General features: G+C 39.5%; 1 protein-coding gene across 3 annotated transcripts in view; it reads right to left on the bottom strand.

Annotated features, from left to right (window-relative positions):
- Positions 1 to 265: 265 nt before the first annotated feature.
- USP25 (ubiquitin specific peptidase 25) overlaps positions 266 to 24,487 on the bottom strand; it is a 134,593-nt gene continuing 110,371 nt past the window's right edge. Inside the window, exons 19-26 of one of the 3 annotated variants that reach the window (XM_032763895.2) lie at positions 22,194 to 22,307; positions 19,824 to 19,919; positions 13,207 to 13,385; positions 12,112 to 12,190; positions 10,100 to 10,179; positions 3,482 to 3,605; positions 2,361 to 2,556; positions 266 to 1,729 (exon numbers count right to left, since the gene is read on the bottom strand). In XM_032763895.2, the coding sequence (XP_032619786.1) occupies positions 1,557 to 1,729; positions 2,361 to 2,556; positions 3,482 to 3,605; positions 10,100 to 10,179; positions 12,112 to 12,190; positions 13,207 to 13,385; positions 19,824 to 19,919; positions 22,194 to 22,307 (1,041 nt within the window). In that variant the 3' untranslated portion in view covers positions 266 to 1,556. The remainder of the gene's footprint in view (positions 1,730 to 2,360; positions 2,557 to 3,481; positions 3,606 to 10,099; positions 10,180 to 12,111; positions 12,191 to 13,206; positions 13,386 to 19,823; positions 19,920 to 22,193; positions 22,308 to 24,487) is intronic. The other 2 variants (XM_032763896.2, XM_032763897.2) reach the window with 2 other exon arrangements.

The following is a 24,487-nucleotide window of genomic DNA, read 5'->3' as shown; positions in this document are numbered from 1 at the left end:
TCAATCCAATACAAAATAATGGGGCCGTCCCCACAAATGTAATAAATAAGAAGCCTAAAGGTTGTTGATGAGATTTAAGGATAAACTAAACCACTTATTTTTGTGAGGTCCAAAGTGAGACCCATTGTACTGCCAGATGGGCAATTTTTGAATTTTATCCCCTCTTCCCTCCCCTTTTCACTATTTTATTAGTAGTAAAAGAAAAAGACAAGATAGAACCAACAACAGTACTATTGGATGTCGCTCCAATAAACACGGACACACAAATATTTACATCTTTTACTGTTCTAGCACAAAATGTTCTCTATAAAGATGAGGAATCAAAATATTTTCAGGTAACAGGATTACCTAAGGATGCATTAACTCCTTTTCACAAAATAATCGAGTTTCTTCATTAAAATCAGACAGTATTTCAGTTCTAGAAAACAAACTCTACAAAGTTCTTCATTTACTTCTGAGAGAAAGTAAATTAGCGCAGATATATTATTTCTGAAATCCTTTACTATAACAGTACTAGCAACCAACTTCACAGCAAGAGTTAGTGGAAGATTACATTTCTGAGCTAGAGTAGTGTGCAGTTTACATAATTAAAACACAAACTTCATAAAACAAAAAATATGAGAATTTAATCTGTGATGGATTCTAGATTCTTACATATTTCACAATTACAAAGCTCCCATTTAATTTACTCTACTCAATCAAGTCTTTCAAAAGAAATCTGAGCTCCTGCTGTATCTAATATAGCTTCTAGTCCTACGGAAAATAGTTTTTGTTTTTTTTTTAAAAAAAGTCTCCTATGAATAGAAGAAAGGTGCAATTAATTTTTGTTTCAGAAACAAGCCTCTAACTTCACTTTAAACCCAATGTGGCTTCAAAATAAATGTGTTCAACATGCAGTATTATACAGATCAGTAAGGAATATACAAAAAGTAAGGTGTGTAATAATACTGTGACAGATTTCCAATGTGCTGATATACAGTATTCCGTGACCATCTGTAAAGAAATTGGCTGTAAATCCTGAAGAACCATGCCTATGAACTTAATGACCCATCAACATATTGCATCCGTTTCTGGTCTAAAAAAATAGCTATATAATACACTAATATACAATGTATCTGATTGCAAACACAGGAGTAGCCATAAATAAAACTTTATTCTTCCATTTCATTTACAAGCTATCAGTACCATGTATTTACACAGCACTGGACACTTAAAATAGTTGCAGTCACAGAATGATCCAGACTGAACAGAAAGCCGTTGATAAAGTAAAGGATCTTAAGATAAAAGCAAAGTAATACTGTAACAGACAGGTGGCAAAAAAGCAGTTTTGTAATGTTGCAACAATTCTGGTTGAAACAAAAACCGAGCCCCATGCGATTCTCAGCTTTAATTGTTTGTAGTTTGGCTAAATGTCTGTACAGACATTTTGTCTTTTGCAATTATTAAAATTAAAAAAGTTAAAAACTATAGCAGCAACAAGCAAACCCTGTGACAGGTAGGCAAGGGTTAAGAACTAAAAAAAGTTTATATGATGTGCTTATGAAGGTTTGCAGAGTTTATCTTCCATCAGCTGGAGTTCGGCTGAGTGACAACATGATTCGGGCAAATCGCTCACACAGTTCATGTGTGGAATAGGAAGGTAACTTTGGTGGATCATTGAAACCTTTAATCTCCGTAGAGCAATCTAGAAGTTTTGGCAGGAAGTCTGTCAGCTTTTCTTGCAAGTTAGCTGCAAATATATAGATAAAAAAAGTCAATATAAGCACTTACTGCCCACAGGAGCAACAAAGTGAAAAATTGCTCCATTGTACCAACTTCCTTTTTTGGTTAGTTTCACTTAGTTAAAAACACTTTTCCTTAGTACTCTAGGCTTCAACTAGGAATAAATCAGTCATTCAGTATGACAGTGCTCAGTACTAGACTAAAATATTCTCAAGATCATCAGGAATATTCTGAAACAAAGATTAAATATGCAATGGTATGAAGGTGAAACCTGTCCATCTTTAAACAAACTTCATACAATACTTAGCTCTTTTAGGACTCAATACAAGGATACTTGTCATCTATGGATTTCAAAGCATATTTCGAAAGTACAAAAGATTGATAAGATAAGATAGAACTTGAAGATAAAATCAAAGCTCTATCCGACTTCAAGATCAGAATCATTTTGTCTTCAGTACCGTGTGCGCGGAGAAGCCTTCGAAATTAAGAAATATGTATAGGATAACTAGATAGTAAGTGTGAAAAATAGCGTCTGGGAGTAGAGAGTAATAGGTGCCTATATGAGACAAAGCCCCGAATATCGGGACTGTCCCTATAAAAACCGGGACATCTGGTCAACCAAAGTACATATGACTTACGTTCCATTTCTTGTCCAAGATATGAACACCAGCGGTTTCTCATATCTTCTACAGCAGCAATATCCTTTTCTTCCGTTTCATCCACCAGTAGTAATGGCAAACATGGGACAATAAGCTCATTCATAATGATCAGTCCATTATTTACTTCCTGATCATCTCCAGACTCAAAGAGTGCTGCAGCATGTTCATTTAGTTTCTTCATGCAACACCACAGAAAAGGAAAACTTATAAGTACTTAGTATTTCACATTTCACCATGTATCAGCTTCTTAAAAAAAGATTTATTCCTCAAACAAAAAAATCTGAAAATCAGCAGTGACCATATCACAATTTTTAAGTCAGGGCAATCTTGCAAATTCTTCACTAAACATATCAGGTCTTATGCTAGTCTTCCCTCTAACAGACCCCTGAACGGTTTCCTGATTACTCGTAATTGTTGTAGCCATCCCTGCCGAAGGCTAGATCCCCACTCCTTTTGTTGCTACTTCTTTCTATGGCTGATTAAAACCAAGATAAGGAGACGGGGGGGGGGGGGGAAGAGGAGAGAGAAAAGAATCAATTTTCTATTGCTGCCTTTTCTAGCATTAGTCTCCTGTCAGCTAATTCCACTGTGGCGATGTGACCATTTGCTGTTCAAAACTAGGATGTGCCACTATCCTTTGTCACACTATGTGTAGCAGTGGACAGATTCATTATAATGCCACAGTAAAACAGGCAGCTACACACACTGTAGGAACAACAGAAATTATAATTTTTCCTTTTAATCCTCATATTTTACATTGATTACTTCTCCATTGTTGGCCCTGTTCTTACAAGAGGAGGGATGCTCTTAACTTGTTACATGAATGTACAAAGCGTTTTTTAATTGTGACTTTGCATCACAATTACCTAAGGTTGTCTACTACACCTCTACCCCAATATAACATGAATTCGGATATAACATGGTAAAGCAGCACTCGGGGGGAAGAGGAGAGGGAGGGGGGCTGTGCACTCCAGCGAATCAAAGCAAGTTCAATATAACGTGTAAGATTTTTTGGCTCCCAAGGACAGCATTATATCAGGGTAGAGGTGTATTTCACACATGCAACAACAACTAAAAAATTAGGGTCATATTCCACTTACTAGCAAACATTCTCTTCTGTAATGGGATATCAGCTCTTCATCATGCCCTCTATACAGGCCTCTGGACAAGAGTTCTTTGTTATTCTGATAAGCATAGATAAGGTAAAGCAAGGCTTCCATATAACTAAAACACACACAAAAAACATATATACACACATCAGATTTAAAATGCCCTTGTACAGGTAGGTATTATTTGTTTCTGTATCGTGTCAAAGGTCAATACAATAAAAAAAAGCATTCAAACACTCACACTTGATATGGCTTCCCATGGTATTGGCTAGGACATTTTCTCCTCAATGCACATCAGTACAATTTTCTGTTGCAACAATAAGCCAGATCCAAAGCTTAAATCAATGGGAGGTTTTCCACGGACTTCAAATGGCTATGAATTAGGCCTTATATACACAGGAAAACAGTTTTCTTCAACACATCCATGACACATTTGGTCTGATTCTTCACTATCCTGAAATTTGTGTAGCCATTTACACCTTTGCAAATTGGGTGTGGGATAGTGTGATTTCATTTCCCAAGAGTGAACTTCTAAGAGAAAACTTATTTTCAGGTACATTAATTATAGCGTCCCCAAATTACCGCTAATATTTAGACTGATGGAAATGTTCACAGATGTGAGACTGGCATGGCCTCCCTAAAAGCAAGTATTTGTAGTATCAGTCTACTGGCAATTTTCACCTTAAACTAAAATAAAGTAATGACAGAGACATGTATACTACTGTCAGGTGGATGAATAATGAAAAACCTGACAACAAAATCTGATAGACAGACAAAACAGACCTCGCTGCTTTGACACTGGTTGTCAAAAAGGATTAGTCAGTGTTGCATCTTTCACTTTTAGTGAATGCATTAGTGTGATGGAGTAGGAACTGTCTGTGTGGGGGATGGTAGAGCAGGGGATGTCTAGGTGAGGGACAGGATTTAAGCCTGTAACCTGAGCCAGTAAGGGGGGAGGGAGTCAGCACCTTTGCCCGGGAAGCTGGACAAAGGAAGGGGCTAGCTGGAGGGGAGGAAGTTTAGTTTCGGTTTTGGGCTGGGTGGTTGGAATTCAGGGGGCTAAGCTTCCAGGGCCCAGAGGGGCTTGATTGAAGGGTCCTGGCTGAGCCTACAAGCTCTGCTGTAACCTGCGTTCCTGTTGTCCAATAAACCTTCTGTTTTACTGGCTGGCTAAGAGTCACTGTGGGTCCCAGGAAGAGGGGTGCGGGGCCGGACTCCCCCACACTCTGTGACAATTAGGAAACCTTGGCGTAGTCTGAGTTAGAGAAACAGAAAGAGAAAAATCTTTAAAAGCAAGTATCTTCTAAAGATGCCTTGAAATGATTGCTCATTTAAAGAAAAATTGTATTTTTGTACAAGCAAACAGCTTTAGGTGAATGCCTCAATAAAAAAAAAAAGTTACAGCGCAACAGAGCACTGAGGTGTGTTTGCTGCAGCTACATTAGTGAGAATAGGAGGCTAGATCTTCTTTGGACATTTTCTGTATCTTTTAGCATTACATACACATGAAAATCATATAGAATACATGCAAGGATATACCAGGGCCTTCACAGTGGAGCAACTTACAAATTTGGATGTTAGTCCCTAAATGTATGACCTTACACTATTACATTTCATCACATTTCTATTACTCCAGTTTACAAGGTCATCCAGACTTCCTTGTATGATACTCCGGTTCTCTTCCATATTGGCAACACCTCTAAGCTTTGTGTCATCTGCAAAGATAGTGGAGTTCCTCAGAGATTGGTCTTGGGACCAATCTTATTTAAGGCACAAAAAGTGGTAACGTGCTATTAAAATTTGCAGATGTCACAAAGTTGGGAGGTTTTACCAATACAGAGGAGGACTGGAATATCATACAAGAATATCTGGATGACCTTGTAAACTGGAGAAATAAAAATGGGATGACATTTAATAGCGCAAAGTGCAAGGTCATGCATTTAGGAACTAACAACAAGAATTTTTGCTATAAGCTGGGGACTTCGCAGTTGGAAGCAACAAAAGAGAAAGACCTGGATGTATTGGTGGATAAACAGGATGACTATGAGCCACCAAGGTGATGCGGCCATGGAAGAGGTTAATGCAGTCCTAGGATGCATCAGGTGAGGTACTTCCAGCGGAGGCAGGGAAGTGCTAGTACTATTATACAAGGCACTGGTGAGACCTCATCTGGAAAACTGTGTGCAATTCCAGTCTCCCAAGTTTAAGAAAGATGAATTCAAACTGGAATAGGAGCTGAGAAGGGCTATTAGGATGATCTGAGGAATGAAACACCTACTTTATGAAAGGAGACACAAAGAGCTTGGCTTGTTTAGCCTAAGCAAAAGAAGGCTGAGGGGAGATATGATTGCTCTCTATATATACACATCAGAACGATAAATACCAGGGAGGGAGAGGAGTTATTTAAGCTACGTACTAATGTGGACACAAAAACAAATGGCTATAAACTGGCTATCAATAAGTTTAGGCTCGAAATTAGAAAGACTTCTAACCATCAGAGGAGTGAAGTTCTCGAACAGCTTTCCAAAGGGAGCAGTGGGGACAAAAAAATCCAACTGGCTTTAAGACTGAGCTAGATAAGTTTATAGAGGGGATGCTACGATGGAACTGCCTATGATGGCATGGGGCCCATTGGCGACTGCTAGCTTAAAAAATCCCCAATGTCTGGAGACAGGGCACTAGATGGGGAGGGCTCTGAGTTACTACAGAGAGTTCTTTCCCAGGCGTCTGCCTGGTTGGTCTTGCCCACATGCTCAGGGTCTAACTAATTGGCATCGGGAATGAATTTTCCCCCAGGTCGTATTGGCAGAGACCTTGGGGGATTTTCGCCTTCCTCTGCTACATGAGGCATAGACCACTTACAGGCTTAAACTAGGTAAATGGTGGATTCTCTGTAACTTGAAGTCTTTAAATTATGATTTGAGGATTTCAGTAACTCAGCCACAGGGTAAGAGGTCTCTTACAGGAGTGGGTGGTGAGGTTCTGTGGCCTGCAATGTGTCAGACTAGATGATCACGATGGTCCCTTCTGACTGAAAAGTCTATTTGGAATGGCAGTTTATGGAATAGAAAAACTGAAAGAGAAAGATTATTTGATTATTAAAACGGAGTTGGCTGAGGGGGGTTGTGTTTTTCACATTCACAGGAATAAGATGTGTCCCAGTGCTGCAGTTTCAGAAGATTACAGAAAGCAACAGTGATTGTGGATGGCATCAGTGCCCTCTTACAGCACTAAACACGGTGCCTGAAATTGGGTGGTACAGACACTGACCGGTCCAATCTCTCTCAAACTTCAGAGCTCAAAGACATACACATACAATTCAGAGGAGAAAGGGAGCGAACAGAGAGCATATATACGCAGAAGCAAGTCCCTCGAGGAATGACAATTCCTAATTAGTATCCACTCCTCCTTTAGGATAGCCATAGGTGATTAATCAAGCAATACAAGCCACATCAATCAATCAAGCCCAAGTGGAAGGAGGGCAGAGAAGTTCTCTATGGAGTGACTTATGTTACTCCTCCAAGCTGGACATCCATCTAAGACAGTGGTATCCAGATAGTAATGCAATGTAAAAGTATTGAGAAAACACCATGCAACAGCTCAATAGATATCAATGATGGGAACATTGTACAGGCAAGACAATTGTTGCGTTAGTCCTACTGAGACATGCTTTAAGATTCTCAGAGAGTGGAACTCTGGCTAAGACATAAAATATCTCAACACAATTTTAATGCTGGCTCAACTAGGTTAAGCATGGATGGCTGTGTGGCTGCCACCAGTCCATGGCTGGGCAATGTCCCCTCAAGCCTGATCTTCAGGGCTCTATGTCCCAGGACTTTATCTCCAAGATGGGCTACATGACCAAGAAGTGCTTGCGGTAATGATCGACGACTTCAGTCCTGTCAAGGCCAGTTCTCAATAATAAGTCCCTGTTACTGATAAAAATCGAACTTATGGCTGGTAGTTGCCACTGACACACATATGAAATGCCCCCTGCTGTCTTGTTTAAGCATCATCCATGTTTTAGATCCATAAGAGGATCGGCAGTACACAGGTTTGATTAATCTGTACTTTCGTATATACTTTCATCTTCTTTTGGCTCCAGACCCTATGCAGGTTTTTCATGGCTGAGGCCGGTAAACTGACTCTCCTTAGGATGTCTGTTGGTCTGGGCCTATCTGATGACAAATTATTGCCTACAGAGCTGAAATCATCCACTTCTACAGGCAGCAAAGGTGTCTTGTATCACAACTTTTGCCCTGACATTCTGGATTTTTGATTTTGCCCAAGAAATCTTTAGCCCAGGGCAGCTGCCTCATAGCAGAAGCTGTCCTGTCTTTAGGTCATATGCAAGCTGTCTGAAGAGGACATCATCCACATAATCCAGGTTGGTAAAAGAAGTTGAATGGACAATTATACTGGTATTTGTGGAGACTGGATCAAGGAGCCAATCTATTGTATGGCAGAATGGTGCTGAAGGCAAGACACATCCCTGCTTCACCTGGGATCTAGTGTAAACTCTGTTAGACCAGAGGTCCTGCACTGCACCTGTGCCCGAGAGTTATTATGTAGCTCTTTAATTTACCTCAAGAGGATATCAGGAACATCAGTGCCTTGTAGGGCCTTCCTCAGGGCGGCTCTAACAACAGAATTGAAGACTAAGTCTTCATATGCTCCTGTCAAAGGATGACTGAATTCTTGATGGATCTCAGATAAAAGATGAAGACCAAGTACAACACACATTGTACATCATCCAGCAGTGACGCATGACTGCCCTGGGTGATGGCGTTTCACAAGGTTAGGTTGGAGCTGGGTGAGTAGGACATGTATAAAAACTTTTCCGGTAACAGAAAGCAAGGTTATTGGCCTGTCTCTCCTAACTCAGCACATGGGCATTACCCCTTACAAAGTGGGATGATGATCCCTTCCGTCTACTCTGCTGGTAACTTCCCTGTACAAACCTGGGGGAAAAAAACTTTGGTGTAATGCTACACTCACGGACTGTATGGAGCAACTGAAAAGTTTGGGGTTATGCCATCAGCAGGGTCGGTGCAAGGAAGTTTAGCGCCCTAGGCAAAACTTTCACCTTGCGCCCCCCCCAGTCCTGCAGCAGCTGCCTGCCCCCTCCCCAACCCTGAAGTGTGCCCCCACTACCCTGTGGCAGCTCCCCGCACCCTGCGGCAACTCCCCGCACCCTGGCCTGACAAGCCCTGCGGTATCTCCCCACCCCAGCTCACCTCTGCTCCACATCCTCTCCAAGCAGGACTGCGCAGTGGAACCCCTGGGCTGGCGGCTGCCGGCAGCGGTGCACTGACCCAGAGGACCCCCTGGGCTGCCGGTGGCGCGGCAAGGCCACCCAGAGGATTCCAGGGGCCTGAGGTCTTCGGCAGCAGGGGGCCCCTGCTTCGGCGGTAATTCGGCGGTGGGGGCCCTTCCGCTCCAGGACCCACCGCCAAAGTGCTCCGGAGACCAGCCGCGGGGCCCCCCCGCAGACGAATTTACCCCGGGAAGGACCCTGCTGCAGGGGCCCCAAAAAACTCTCGTGAGGGCCCCTGCGGGGCCCGGGGCAAACTGTCCCTCTGCCCCCCCCAGGTGGCCCTGCGGCATGCTGACCCAGGGGACACCCTGGGCTGCCCGCTGCTGATGCCGCTGGCAGCTCAGACTCCCTCTCCAACCCAGCAGCAGCGGCCGCTCAACCACTTAAAAAAATTTGGGGGTGCTGCTTTTTGGCACCCCCAAATCTTGGTACCCTAGGCAACCGCCTAGCCTGCCTAAGTGATTGCACCGGCTCTGGCCATCAGATCCGGCATCACACCCGCTTTGCAATTTCTTTATGGCAGAGCAGACGTCATATAAAATAGGTACTCTACACAGGTTTTGGGTGCAGGGACTGCATTTACTACTACTGTGACCAGATCTGAGCTTTGAGTCACTTCACCACTTCAGGATGGTTAAGTGCACACTAATATTCTTTTCATCTTTGCAGGACTTCTTTTTGGGTTGAGCATGTTTTACCATCAGCCTTATTTATCCACATAAACCCTGTGCAAAGTCCAGTTTTGGATCAAAGTGATGGAATAACTTTGAATGCAGGTTGTAATTTGTTGGACCTTATTCCGTCTTTCTCTAAGTTCTCAAAATAAGTTTAGGTGCTCAAGCTCCCTCTGTATAATAAGAGGGCGTTGCTAGCAGGACATTCTTAGCAAGAGGTCCTTGACTTTGGAAATTGCTCTCCACTTTGGTCTTCAGAGGTTACATTTACTAACCTACTGGGCATTTTGGAAAGCCAGTTGCCCCCCCAAAAATGAGGATAGTGGAGATGATAATATTTATGCGTGTTTCTTCTGTACTGTATCATTTTAATTTATGCAATAAATTGTCAAAAATATACAGCTGCCCATTCTAATATATTCAAAGCAATATTGATCTTTTCTGAAAAAGAATGGTGTAATTGGAATACACTTACAAATTATTTTTTCTTTTACATTTATTATTTTTCCATTAATTTGGTTTATCGTTTACATTGCTTTTTCCCCCCACTCAGAAACTGTTTAACGTAACCAATTTAAAATAACCCCCGTGTCTGAATTCTATAATGTCACCTCTTACCTCTTTTTTTGAAAAAGTTCCAATCCTACCATGAGATACATGGTTGTTTCTCTGTAATTTCTATATTCTTGATGCCATCTCTGCACATAAGAAAGTGTATCAAGAATGTTCATTCATAAAAAGGAGAACTACATTTTGCACTCTTCACACAGCATTGCATACACATAATAAGCACTCATGAATTGTTTGGGGGATAAATCAAAGAGTACGGAAAATATTTTTCACATAAAAAGAAAAAAACAAACTGTCTACATATCTGTCACACAGAGAAAAAGAAAATTCTTAAACTTTGTAAAGTGATAAAACAAAATTCCATAGGATTATGTTTACATAATTCATTGCCATTTGAAAGGAACAAATACAGCAGTCTAAGAGGAATTCCAGGCAGGATTGTAAAATCTTTTTATCTCCTGGGAGTGGGAAGGAGAACAATCAAAATAGGATTATCTATTTTTTGGCCTTCTGTCATGCTGAAATATTTACGTGACTATTTTATTTCTCTCTCTCTCTCTATATATCTATCTATATGTGTGTATGAGTGAGAGAGAGAGATGATATAAACATCAGACTCCAATTTTAATCTATGAACAGGGGAATGTGGATGGCAAAAAAGTAAAATGGGAAGCGATGAGAAACTTGCCTTGTCATACTAGAGGCTGAAGAAAATCATAAAACTGATCCTGAAGCAAAATGTTACAATACTGCAAACCAAAAGCAATGTGGTTTGTACTGGAGTCACTTTACCAGTATTTTATAGGCAAACAAATGTTTTACTTCAAATTTGCAGTATGTTTTTATTTCAGTTGGTCAGAATGGCTGCTCTTAATTGCCTGCAAGGGACAGAACTCCAATCCCAACATGGCTTTCCAAATATCCATTTATGGTGAAATTCACCCCAATGTAAAGAGCCTGCATGAGGTTCGACGAAACTTTTACTATTTATGAAAAATCCTAATTTTACCTTTGCAGATATGTCTTCCTCTCCCACTTAGCAGAAAAAAGATGGTTTTATACATGTGCAAGGGGGAAAGGTGGCACCCAGGTGTGACAGAGCCAAGATCTGTAGTGCACACCTATGTAAAGTTATGCAGGAGTGGGATGGAACTTGAACCCAGAACAGAAAAAAGTGTGGCAGAGAACCTGCCACTCTGCGAATCCTCCAGTCCTTCACCTCCACTGGGGAGGGAAAGCACACAGAAAGGCCTGAAATAAGCTCTGTGGCCTTTAGGGTGGTGAAGAGGTGCAGAGCATCTCTGTCTTCCATCGGTTAGGTGAGGGGAAAAAACTACTCTCTCTTTGGCCCTATTGGCAAAAAGATGAGGTTCAAGTGATGCATGGAGACCTATGTGGGAAAAGAACTGCATCTGAAGAATTCAGGCCCCAAACCATTTAAAAGCACATGCATAACTTCAGCTATGTGATTAAATGCTTTGCTAAATACATATTACTTGATATTTAGCTGGAATGTGACCAGTTTCTCAGAAATGACTTGCCAAAGTTTCATTCTTGAGTAGTATTTGTCAGCATTTTAAAATCACGGTGTATTGATCAAGTACTTCAATATTTCAGGGGTTTTGGTGGGAGGGTGATTGGGAGAGATTAATCAGTAAGTAGTCTCGGTGTGAGACAGGATGTGCATGAATAGGAATCTTGCCAATAACAGCATACCAGCTGGAGATAAACTGTAGCCAGGTCCTACTGACCTGAAACCACCCATACTATCTTAATAGATGGCCACTTGTAGAAAAAGCCAATCAATTCACACAAAAACTATGGGGCGCTGTTAATGATATCAAGTCATTAGGGAGTCCGCCAAAACCAATAAACTCTCTTTTAATTATGGCCCTACTCAAATTTGATCTGCTCAAAAATAAATAGTCTTTCAACTGCATTGAACATTGGAAATTTGGTTAACAAGAAACTGTGCACTGTAAATGAACAAAAGATCTTTTCTGAATTTTAGTAGATAATTATTCTCTGTTACAATTCATTAGGAGAGAAAAAATACTGGCCTCATACTCCTCCATGTTTACTTCATCAGGTTTTATCATTTCAAGTTTGGCTTGAGCCACTTTCATTATGTTGCGGCACCTTAAAAACAAAGAAAGAAGAGTTGCAAAAAAATTAATTGGTGGTCACTGAAAACTCACAAACACATGTTAACACTGCAGAGATATTAGCCTAAAAATACTGTAAGTAAACATCATTAGAACACTATAACTTTGACTAAAGTACAGACAGGAAGTGTGATTTCCTGTATACTTCTTGAGTTCCTTGCCACATATTCACAGGCAGAGAGTACAGGACTCTCTCATAATTACTTAAATATGTAAAAAACAGTCACTATATTTTAACTTTCTTCCTCTACCAAAATGCCATATCAGTTTTTTTTAAAAAAGTTAAAAATCAGGTGGCTTAAATCTTTCTGAACTTTTAACTAGTTTTTTTAAAATGTAATCTTAGAGAATTAGGCTCTGAAGCTTCAAGTGCTGGTACTGGGAGGGGGGCAGGATGCAGTCTTGCAGTTTGTGTTTTTTAAATAGGTGAACAAGTGTTAGGGTGTGGCACAGAAATTGCCACAGTGAATTAGACAAGTTAGACATTTTGCCAGGTATGCTGTTTTTCACATTGATCACTACAAGTTATTTCAGAGAAAGGAACGAGAATATATAATGGTAAATTATGGAATAATATTTATACCTTTAGTGAACATTTCTTTCTAATAATCATTGATTGATTTATGTCATCAAACATAAGGATTTCTCTTTAATGTTATTCTATCTAAATTAAGCATGGATGTTCCCATTATCCATATAAATATTTAATTCTATCCTGAATGCTACTACGTTCTTGGATGCACTGTTACATTGCAGCAAACAGTTCCACAATTTAATTATGTATTTCTTAAAAGTAGCAATTTTCAACATGAAATACAACACTGTGTAAAGGGAAACCTTTACTGAAGTGGTGGCTAGGCAAATATACTGTTCATGGTGGCTACCTAATAGCCACATTATACCTACAATACTTAAAGGAGAGTTAACTACTGTATCCTCTGAATAAAAAATTTACTAGTATAAGATTAGCATGTCTCATTTTCCCATTACCTTTCATCAAAGCTCAGATTGTGATCTCCAAACTGTTCCAGTAATGTTCTCTCAATTATTTTCTTTGGTGCTTCGTTTTGCATAAAGTAGACAATTGCATGATGCAAACGGTAATCACATTCGGGTGGTGGATCATCCTGAGCCAATTTTAGTAGCCGTGCATACTCCAATTTAATTGCCTACATAATTTAACAAAAAAAATCAGTTACTTTTTCTAGTTAACCCTTGACAAGTGAATTATTATTTTTATTTCTGTGAAGTCAACATCCTCATATTGCTGGCCATGCTACAAGACGCTTAGTAATCCCCCAGCCCTGTCCTACTTAAACATATTCCCAAAGTACCCTTGTAATGGGAGTCATTTAACATTTTAAAAACAAAACTGAGGTGGTTGTTCTCTCTCTGATCAGCTATCACTGGCAATAAGGTAGTACTTATGTGTCCATATGGGCAGAACTTCAACATCATTTTCTCACCTGTGTTAAAACCTACTTAGGGAAGATTTACTTTTTACTATCCAGCCACTTCTCTAGCCATCCTATTTTTTCACCCAAGGTAAAAAGATGCCTACTATATGACTCTACAGCCAGAAGCTGTACAAGACAATTGCAGCTATTTTAGCCAGTAAATTATTCTGAAAGCTTTCATGTTGAAAAATAGTTATTGCCCAGGGTTAAAATGCAAAATTTTCAGAGAAAGTTTAATGAACATGCAAAAATATATTTAAGCATGATGGAAATGGTTTACACTAAGAATCTAATTATCTGATTTCTACTCAAAACAAATACTTAAAACAAGTTTCTTAAAAGGCGTTAACAGCATAAGCATTTAGTATTTTACACTTTTTTCCTTTATGCTAGTGTCACAAGAAATACTTTTCCATCTTTGCAGGTTTTTTTTTTTTAAAACAAAAATTCTAGCTTTCATGAAAAAACTTTTCAATTGTGCTCATTAACTACTTAATTACTGACTCTGACCACTGTGTGGAACAAAAGACAAATCATTGAGAGAAATGGTGACAGATCTTATTATATTTCAAGATTTTTTTCTTCCTAAAAGGTACAAAATCGGTCAAACACTATGGTAAACAAATGTCAACTTGAACTAGAGTGAATGTATACAATGCCTGTAAGCAGGATAATGAATATTAACGCTGTAACACTAACAAATCTTGAACACAACAGGCAGTTTCAAAGCACTCAGTAATAAACATCCAGTTTAATATTTCAAAATCTTTTCTTCCCGAACACGTGGCAAGGCTACTCATCTCAGCAAAACTTAACACTATTTCTTTCACATAATTAAAATCTCTTCTTCTATACTTGTTTCTACCAGTTTCCAAAACTGTAACTAACACTTAAATATAACAGTCTTTTTTCACAGAATAAACTGGATATTGCAGGTGGTTCCTCTTTCTATTTAGGAATTCAAGGGTTTCCTTCTTGTTCCTTCCAAGACACTCAATGCACAGGTGAAATGTTATATGTTCAGAGGCATGTGAAGACAGGAGGAAGCCCTCATCTTATTTTCAAGGGTGGGACTTTAGCCTAGCCTAGTGAAAGTTAGAGGTGTGTGTCTGTGTGTTCATTTTTATTCCTTTCTTTGGACATATCAAAATACTATTGACAAGCTTTGCATGATCTCAATTGAAAGGACTGATTATCAGGACCAAAATAAAGGTCTAATTAAGTCAAGGTAACTATACCAGTGAAAAAGGAGCATTTGCTGGTGCAGCTATATCAGTATAGCTACACCGGTAAACCCTTTCTAGCATGGACAAGGCCTGAGAAAAGCACTTGACACATACCACTTTACAGACAGTCTACCAACGGAAGAAAAGAACGGTTTCCATACACATTTTTGACTTGACCTAGTACAGTAACAGGCATCTTATCCGTATTCTAAGATTCTTATATGCTGAGCAAAATCAGTTTTTTTTCTTTATACAATATACAGAAAATAGGATTACAGTACAACCAATATATCAGAGAAAGATTCTTCCTAGTTCTCAAAGGAAGTTATATACAAAAATCCTGAAGAATATGTTTTGCTTGATTTTGAAAACAGACAACTACCCTATAAAAATTTCAGGTTTCAGTGAAGAAAGATTGACTCATTTCAAATATGTTTCAACAACAACAGTAAAGCAAACATATCCTAAAACAAACTAAAGAAAAAAACATGAAAAACAGAAAATTATCTTTGTAAGTACCATTATATCTAAAATACCATGCAAAACAAAAAATGGCATATAATTTTATGAAGGCACAGAGCAGCTAAGAGACTATGGAAAACCACACTGAAGTAACATTCATATTGTGCATTTAAGCCAAAGTATTAACTGAAAATATTGTATGTATGGTTTTTATATACAACACCACCAACCCCAGATACGCAAATACAATAGAGCTGAAAGTGAGATGGTTCTCTCATCCCATGGGAATTTTTGAGATTTAAAATATTTTCCCCATCTCAAATCAGGACAAAAAAATAGTAATCTCTAAAGTTTGTGTGAACTGAACAAAATTCAAATCAGAACAAAGTTTTTTGTTTCCATTATGACCTTTTTTATGTATATTTTTTTTACTATACATTAAATTGAACTTCAAAACTAAAAGTGATTTCTGACCAAAAAGTGGCACTTTGCATATGAGTTTTTCAAAAAACAGGAAATGCACTGCAATGGACCTTTTCCCATAAAAGAGTTGTTTTGATGAACCTGCATTTTCCAATGAAGAAATGTTTAGTTGAAAAATTCCTGACCAGCTCTATCAGTAAGGAAAAAACAAACTCCCACCACAGTTTCTAACCAAATTAACTCACTATATATGGTAAGAGTATAGAAGACCATAACTGTCTCACCAGAAATTACGCATATTTAAAACAAATGTTAACAAATATACACTCCCCAAGGTAAAAAAAATTTCAACTTCCATTTTTTTCCTTTTAAAATATCATAAACACACATTCTCACTCGGAAAAAAAAATAAAAATTCTGCACTATGTCATGGTGGCTCTTCCACTGGCACACAGATGATTCAAAAGCTTATGTACCAACAATTCAGAACGTTTACGTATTAAGGAAAACTGATAACATCTGGATATGTTTACTAAATTTAACGTTTCTTTAACTTTTCAAAGTATGGGCACCTAAAACAGTATCTCCCCATAATAAAGTACACTATATAAAAGGGATAATATTGACACTAACAAGTAAACCAAACCAAACCATTCAGCTTGTTATTTTAATGGAGGACATGAGTCAGAACAACATTTCTTTAAAAAGCTTTGGTGAACACAGCGATGTTCTTGTGCGAAAATGCTGGAATCCTCAGACACATGCTAATGGAAGTTTGCATTTAAGCTTGGTCTACACTAGGAATTTATGCTGATATAACTACATTGCTCTGGGATTTGGTTTATTCAGCCCCTTAAGTGATGCAAAGTATCAGACGGGTAGCCGTGTTAGTCTGGATCTGTAAAAGCAGCAAAGAATCCTGTGGCACCTTATAGACTAATAGACGTTTCGGAGCATAAGCTTTCGTGGGTGAATACCCACTTCGTTGGATGCGTGTAGTGGAAATTTCCAGGAGCAGGTATATATATGCAAGCACGAAGCAACTGAGACATTAACGAGGTAGTTCCAATCAGGGAGATGGGCTGTTCAGCAGTCGAGTTGAAAACACCAGGAAGAAAATGGTTTTGTAGTTGGCCAGCCGGTTCACAGTCTTTGTTTAATCACCTAGCTGATTTGTGCTTAATCGCTGGCAGTTTCTTTAATACGTGTCCTCAAGTTTTTTCTAGTAGGATGCCCTGAAGACTTCGCCATTCTCTGGCCAGGAGTTTGAATGTCTTCATCTTACAGGTTTTGATACTGCATTCTTTTATGTGATTTGTGTCCATTTATCCTTTTCCGTTAGCAGTATCGTCCAGTTTGCATGGACTAGCAGAGGCGCATTGCTCATATGATGGCGTTATATTACTTAGTTGGACGTGCAGAGAGGAAAAAACTTGATTTGCTGATCCTGGTTATGTCCTGATGATGTGTCGCTGGTGTAGATTATCGTGGCAGAGTTGCATCAGAGGCTGTTGGATGATGGGTTCCTGGTGGATGTTACTTATCGGTGCGTGTGGGCAGTACTATTAAGAAATGCTTCGGTTGCATTTGTACTACGTGGGCGAGACTTGGACTGCCACCAAGCCTGTGAAAGTTGGAGATCTTGTCCAGGTGTTTGTAATCCCTGATGATGCATTGGGGCGTTTTCAGCTGGGGACAGTATTGATGGCCAGTCGGCATACTTTTGTTTCTTTCTTGCGGTTTTGTCTTGAATATGAGGCTTCTGGCTTATACATCTGAGCTCTGTTTGATCTGTTTTCTATATTTCCTCTCGTGAGATTATGTAGTTTTGCAGAACGCTTGGGGAGATTGATGTGTTTAGGTCCTTCTGTCTGAGGGTTAGAGCAGATGAGCTTGTACCTCATTGCTTGGTGTAGACAAATGGATCGGTGTGTGGCCCGGGATGGCAGCGAGGCCTCATGAAGTAGGCCTACGGGTCGGTAGGTTTTGGTATCGGTGGTGTTAATGGACCATCCCTATTTGCAACCTTGTGTCTAGGAAGTGACCTCCCGTGTAGATTGCGTCACAGGCTGAGGTTATGATGGTGCAAGTTGTGAAATCGTGTGGAATTTTTCTAGTCTCACTTCCCATGGGACCAGAATTGTATGAAAGACTCGATCATCAATTGGTACCACGCTAGAGAAGGGGCATAGTGACAGACTGAGGAAGCGTTTCGGTCCGCCATAAAAATATTGGCGATATCTTCGCCATGCGGTGCCTAGCGGATGCCACTGTCTGACGAATACATCAATTCCATCAACATTTGAGAATATTGTGTTGGATAAAGCACAGGCTCAGCAACCAGCTGGCTGTTCGGCATCAATCAGGGAAACGTTCCTGACAGCTTGTATTCCCATCTGTGTGTGGGATGCTTTGTGTAGAGACCCTCTACATATCGCAGGTGGCTAGATGTGTTTTCTGGAAGTCCCCCCTGATTTAGTTTTCCTCAGGAAATCAAAGTTGTCACGGAGATAGCTGGATCGGGTTGCATACCTTGGCCAGAGAGATCACTTAATCTAACATTCCTTCAGATAAGATTCATATGCCCGAGATGAGGTTGTCCAGGCTTCCGGTTTGTGATCTTGGCAGTAGATAAAACCTGTCAGGGCTCTAAGTATTATTGTTGATTTTTCGGTGTTAGGGAGTTCGGTAGACGAGTTGCATGTTCTAGTTACTCCTCGTGAGATCTGAGGAAGTGGCCTGTAAATTGAATTGGAGATGTCTGGCAGCCTCTTATTTTGAGTCAGACCTTTCATTGATCAACCGTAGCTCCTTATCCAGCCTCTTCGAATGTCACGTGGTTTTCCTGAGCTTGATGGCATGATTCTGCAATGACTTATTATGAGGCAAGCAAGTTTTTCCACTTTCGGCTAGTGCACTCAGCGGAAGCATTCAATGTATAGGTCTAGACTGTCATTTCGACCCTCAGGAGGAGTCCATGTGGAGTTCTTCTTCTTGTGCTGTTGGTGGGAGGGTAACTATGTATCAGTGCACTGTTCAGTGTTGTCCTGAAAGTATTCTTTGAGTCTGAGATGGCGAAAGCAGGCTTCCAGATCGCCGCAGAACTGTATCACGTTGGTGGGGTAGGCAGGGCAGAAAGAGAGTCCCTGAGATAGGACAGACTTTTCTTCTGGGCTGAATGTGTGGTTGGATAGACTGACAACATTGCTGGGTTGGTTAGGGGTACCACGGTTGTGCCCCCATGTGGCAGGTAGGAGTTTAGACAGCTCACAGTCCTCTTTCCTTTATAGAGAGGTGAAGTGAGTAAAGTAGATCTCCTGTTTATTTTAGTGAAGTCCGTTTGTATGGAAGTTTGGTTATTAATGAGAGTCTCCAGGTTGGAGAGCTTTTTTTTGATATATACCTGCCCCTGGATATTTTCACTACAGGCATCCGACAAAGTGGGTATTCATCCACGAAAGCTCATGCTCCAAAACATCTGTTGGTCTATAAGGTGCCACAGGATTCTTTGCTGCCTTTAAGTGACGTAGTTATACTGACCTAACCCCCAGAGTAGACAGTGCTATGTTGACAGGAGAGCTTCTCCCATAGACATTATGTAATGCCTCTCAGAGAGGTGGAGTACCTACGCCAACAGGAGAAGGTCTCTCTTCACCGTAGGCAATGTCTCCACTGAAACACTACAGTGGCACTGCTGCAGTGTTGTAAATGGAGACAAGCGCTTAGTTATGAAAAAGAAACAAATGCTGTCATTGTTCAAGCTCACACAGCTAGTCTTAACATTATCTTTCTTAGAAAATGTGGGAAGCTGTGACTAGCGGTATCAGAAAGCTTTATTGCTAACACCCACCCCTATAAAAACACACACACAAGAAGATTTCTATATGCTTCTTTCAGGACAAAAGTATTACTGAGGACTGAAGCCAAGAACAAGAAAACAGACAAATGCCAGAACAATCATAATATGCATTAATAAGAAAAAATATTCCAATAATAAAAAAAATCAGAGGAGAAGTAAAGATTGAAATGTTAGTTGTACCTTAAAGAACCCTGCTTCTGGCCCACACCTGTCATAAACATTCCTGGCTTTACCTATAGCCATGATAATACCTTGCATGTTCGGGGTCAGCATGACCTGCCACAGGGGATTTAAGGTAAAAGTTTCGAATGATTAATATTTTAATGATTTAAGTCAATATGCCTTTAGACTCATGCAACATAAAGAACAACCTACTGCATGCATACATTGGAATGGCAAATGCTTCAGTGTTAGAGTTTGCGTTCTGCAAATGAATTATAACATTTTTCTCTACTTCTACCAAAGCAACAGCCATATATGATCTAACAGATTTTTACATTAGAATAAAGTAAGTACTAATAATTATTCCAGATGCAATGAAAGCGATTCAAGAATTATATGGGCAAAATGTCCAAGGAAAGAAGAGACTGTTCAATAGTATTATTTCACAAATACTGCAAAATGAATTAGTACTAACCTAAGAGTCTGTCTTACTAGCAAGGGATAAAACCAAAGTTTCTATTATTTCAAATTAAAAAAATCCATTCAAAATTGAGAATTTTTGATGTTCAATACTACAAATATTTATATCATTTTGCCTTTTTTCCAGATACTTCATAATTTAATAATTGCATTATTACATAAAACATATATTCAAAATCAGGATCAGGGTCCCATTGTGCTAGGTGCTGTACAAACACAAGACGACATGGTCCCTGCCCTGAAGAGTTTACAACAATCTGAATTAAGCAGCAATAGATTTGCAACAGGAGGGAAGTGGGAAGGGAAGACAAAGGTAAAACCAGCAAGATTATGCAGATACACAGGTTAGTTATATGCTCAGATTGACACGTCCAAGTTACTTGAAAGGTCTTTTTCCTACTTATATACAAACAAACAGCCAGCTCTGTCTCCAATTATCTCTCAGTCTAGGCATCATTGGCTGGCTAATTTCTTGCAGGTATCACAACAGAAGTGAGTCTTTATGGAGAGAGGGCAGAAAGCTTTGGGAATAGTTCAGGGATGACCTCCCATATGTAAGCGTAGCATGTAAAAAAGCACAAATACATTTATGGAAGAAGCAGACAAATGGACACAAGAGCAGCACCACTGAGAAGAAGGGGATGTGGGATGGCATTGCTGTAAGGCAAAGGCAGATAAGTAGAGAGAGAGGCTGAGTTGTCAATGTCCTTAAAGGTGAACATTAACAACAATTCCCTTGGAGCTGGTCAGGATATCCTAGGAACTTTCTTTAGAGCTGCAGTATGTAGGATATAAGGTCAAAGGACACAGATATGTAACTGCTGCATTCAGATCACAGTGGGTCTGACTTCTTACAAATACAACAGTACCAATTTAAGTTCTCCATCCCATTCTGCCAATTAACGTTTCTCACAATTGAGTAGAAGAATATGATTTGACCTACTCACTGCTGCATATAGAAGTAACTCAGCAATACATGGCTCTGCATTCCCACACATGAGCCAGAAAAACTAAGCTACACTGGGAGTATTGTAATTTGCTGCTGATCTAGGCCTGCAAAAAACTACTATCTTTCTGGAGCAAAGGGAAAAGCAGGAAGGAAACTTTCTCAGGGGGGTGGCTCTGAGGTTCTGCGCCTTTCTGGTCTACTCTTCCAGAGCAGAAACTTAAGTTGCACCACAAGGAACAACTTAACCTTTAATTTGCTTTTCTAATAGTCATGTCATAGGAATGCAATTATGAAATAATTGAGAATTTTTAAACATTTCTAATATTCCCCTTTTTCATTACACTTTTCTTCTTTAACTGTTAGCATTGTAAGTTGGAGCCCTAGCATAAAAGGAAATACAACTGAAAAGTTAAGAGCCAGGAAACACAATTGGCTGCTAATCTGTCCTTAACTCATGGCTGTGTCTGAATATTTCAGCTTGTATCTGTAGGACAATTTGCTTTTCTGAATCTAAAATGTCTTAAGCCTAGCAAATAAGAGATGCAGTTTGAACCTTAACTTCATTCAACTGACAAAAACAAGGAAATTAAGAATATCATTCTTCATTCTTACAGTTTTTAAAAAAATGTAACATAGCTGTTCACAAATATCTTTCATAGACTACACTTGGCCTAAGATAATACTCAATTTCCAACAGCTCAAAGGTAGAGATATATGTGCCTTTCTATAATCATTTCATACCACACAAAAAATAATGTGCCCAATTCAGATAACTGCTGCTATCTTTTCTGAAAATTTGTGTTATGAATTTCAAGAGATCATTATCACAAATTGCTAAGCTTTTAGTTATGCAGAGATCTGTTAAGCGCCACAATGTGCAACATGCCAAAAAATTCACATCAGGCAGCAAAAGAAAACACTAGTGTAGCAACTGTGCACAAGACTGCAATCAAAGGTACCTCATCGTCATAACCCCCCTCCTCTGACTCAATCACAAAAGTCCCTACATCAGGAATCGCCACCTCTACAACACGCGGGTTAGGAGTTGGTTGAGCTGGGGTGTTATCAGAGCTCTGCAGGAAAAAATAATCATCAGTATGAAAATGTCAGAAAAAAGAAGAGAAAAGAAAAAAGTAACAAAATGACAGACTGATAAGTAAAACAATCTGTGTTGCTGGGATTTGCTAGACTTTATAGTACTAGACAACCTGCATTCTCTCTCACTATTTGGATTTTTGAAAGAAATTCAAAGATATGAAAAATCTTAAGTAGTGAATTCTACACTCAATGTTTCCACAAGTCTTGGCTTTCAATTTGTCTTAACCCCTTTCTAGGAAAATGATTTTCCCTTTTGCTCTAAAATTTGCCTTTGTAATACTCACACCTTCTCTGTTACTGTAACACTAAAGTGATGTAATGTGTTCTTGGTGTAATTTTTTTGTTTTTGACACTAAGGGGCAGATCCTCAGTTGGTATAAACTGTCCTAGCCCCACTGAAATCAAACGGTCATAGCTCCATTGACTTCAACAGAGCTACCACAGTTTATGTCAATTGATAATCTACTTGGATTAGAGTCATGTGGCAATCATGTGCCATAGAAACAAAATTCTCTAACATCTATATTCTGTTGGAAGCACTATAATAATAATTTATATTCTATTAGAATGCAGAAGTCCCAATAAAGAGCAGGCTCCATTGTCTCAGAAACTGTATGAACACACAAGACGATGGAGTTCTTGTCCTGAAGAGATTACCATTGGAAACGCAGGAACAGATAAAGGGCAGGGGACATAAATAGAATAAGTAAATGTTGTGGTGGTGACTGGCACATGGTTTGTCACAAGTTTTGCTGGGTTTGGGTTTTGTTTTCTTTAAGCTGGGGGTAGAGCTTGGGTGAGAAGGTTAATATGAGTAAGGGAGCAAAATAACAAAGGAAGGGGAAGATGGCTGTGACGAGAAGGGGAAAAGAAAAAAGGAAAGGAAGACAGTATGGGCCCATCTCAATTGTACATGCTTAGGTAATAAAGATTATTGAAACCAGATTAAAAAAAGTGTGTTTGGACCAATTAAAACCTGTTTTTAGGACCTAATTGTTTAGAAGCTACAATGAACAGTGCTACTAAACAACTGAAAAGTTGCTTAATTTGTGGCAGAAAATTTCAGAAAAATGTTACCAAGTCCGTAATATTCTCCAAATATCCAAATACTTTTATAAAGGAGGCACAACTTTGCCTCTTTATGAACACAGAGGTTACTCATCTTGTGCAATAACCAGAGTTCTTAGCGATGTGTGTTCCTATGTATGCGCCACTTCATGTGCACCCCTGCATCTTTAATCAGAGATTTGTGGTAGCAGTTCTTGTTCGGCTCATGCATGTACCCTATACATCCTTGTATACAGAGCTGAACAGACAAACCATCCTCAGTTTCTTTTCTGCTGCAAAAGTCCTGCAGAAAAAAAAAACTCAGAAGGAGAAGGGGAGGGCAGGTAGTGGAGTACCCATAGGGGGACACATCTTCAAGAAGTCCAGTTACTGCACAAGGTGAGTAACCTCTGCCCCTTCATACAGTAGTGTTCCTATGGATGCTCCACTTCAGGTGACTCCCTAGCAGTATTCTGACAAGGAGAGTGAAGCTTTGTAACAGAGTATAATATTGAAGACAAAATTGCATTGACAACTACACTATCTGATCTAGAGGCATGAACCAAAGTACAGTGGTTCTAGAAAGTATGTATTGAAGTCCAGGTTGCATCTCTGCATACTTCAGCAACTGGAACATTCTTCAGTAATGCCATGAAAGTAAATTGTAACCTTGTAGAATGAGCTAATACTCTGGAATGAGGTTGATGCTGGCAAAGTCGTAACATAAAATAATATCCAGATCTCCATCTTGAAAATTTCTGGATAGAGATTGTAGATCCTTTGGATCGGTCTGCAGTTGAAACAAGCAGTCTGGTAGATAAATGGTCTGGTTAATCTGAAAATTGGAAGATCCCTTAAATGAATATTTTGGATGTGGTTGTAAAAAGATCTTTTCCTTGAAGAACATAGGAAATGGAGGAGGGTCTGCCATGAAAGCCCCTAGTTCTCTGACTCTCCAGGAAGAGGTGATGGCCACCAAAAAACCCTCTTTTCAGCTATAGGTGAACCAATGAACACATAGCTAATGGCTCACAAGGGTAATTCATAAGGTAATTATCAGTCAGATTTAAGTCCCATATTGTTATGTAAATTCTCTAATTTGAGGGAA

This window comes from Chelonoidis abingdonii, chromosome 1, assembly GCF_003597395.2.
Source record: "Chelonoidis abingdonii isolate Lonesome George chromosome 1, CheloAbing_2.0, whole genome shotgun sequence".
Classification (NCBI taxonomy): domain Eukaryota; kingdom Metazoa; phylum Chordata; order Testudines; family Testudinidae; genus Chelonoidis; species Chelonoidis abingdonii.
This window is presented reverse-complemented; position numbering and strand designations above follow the sequence as displayed.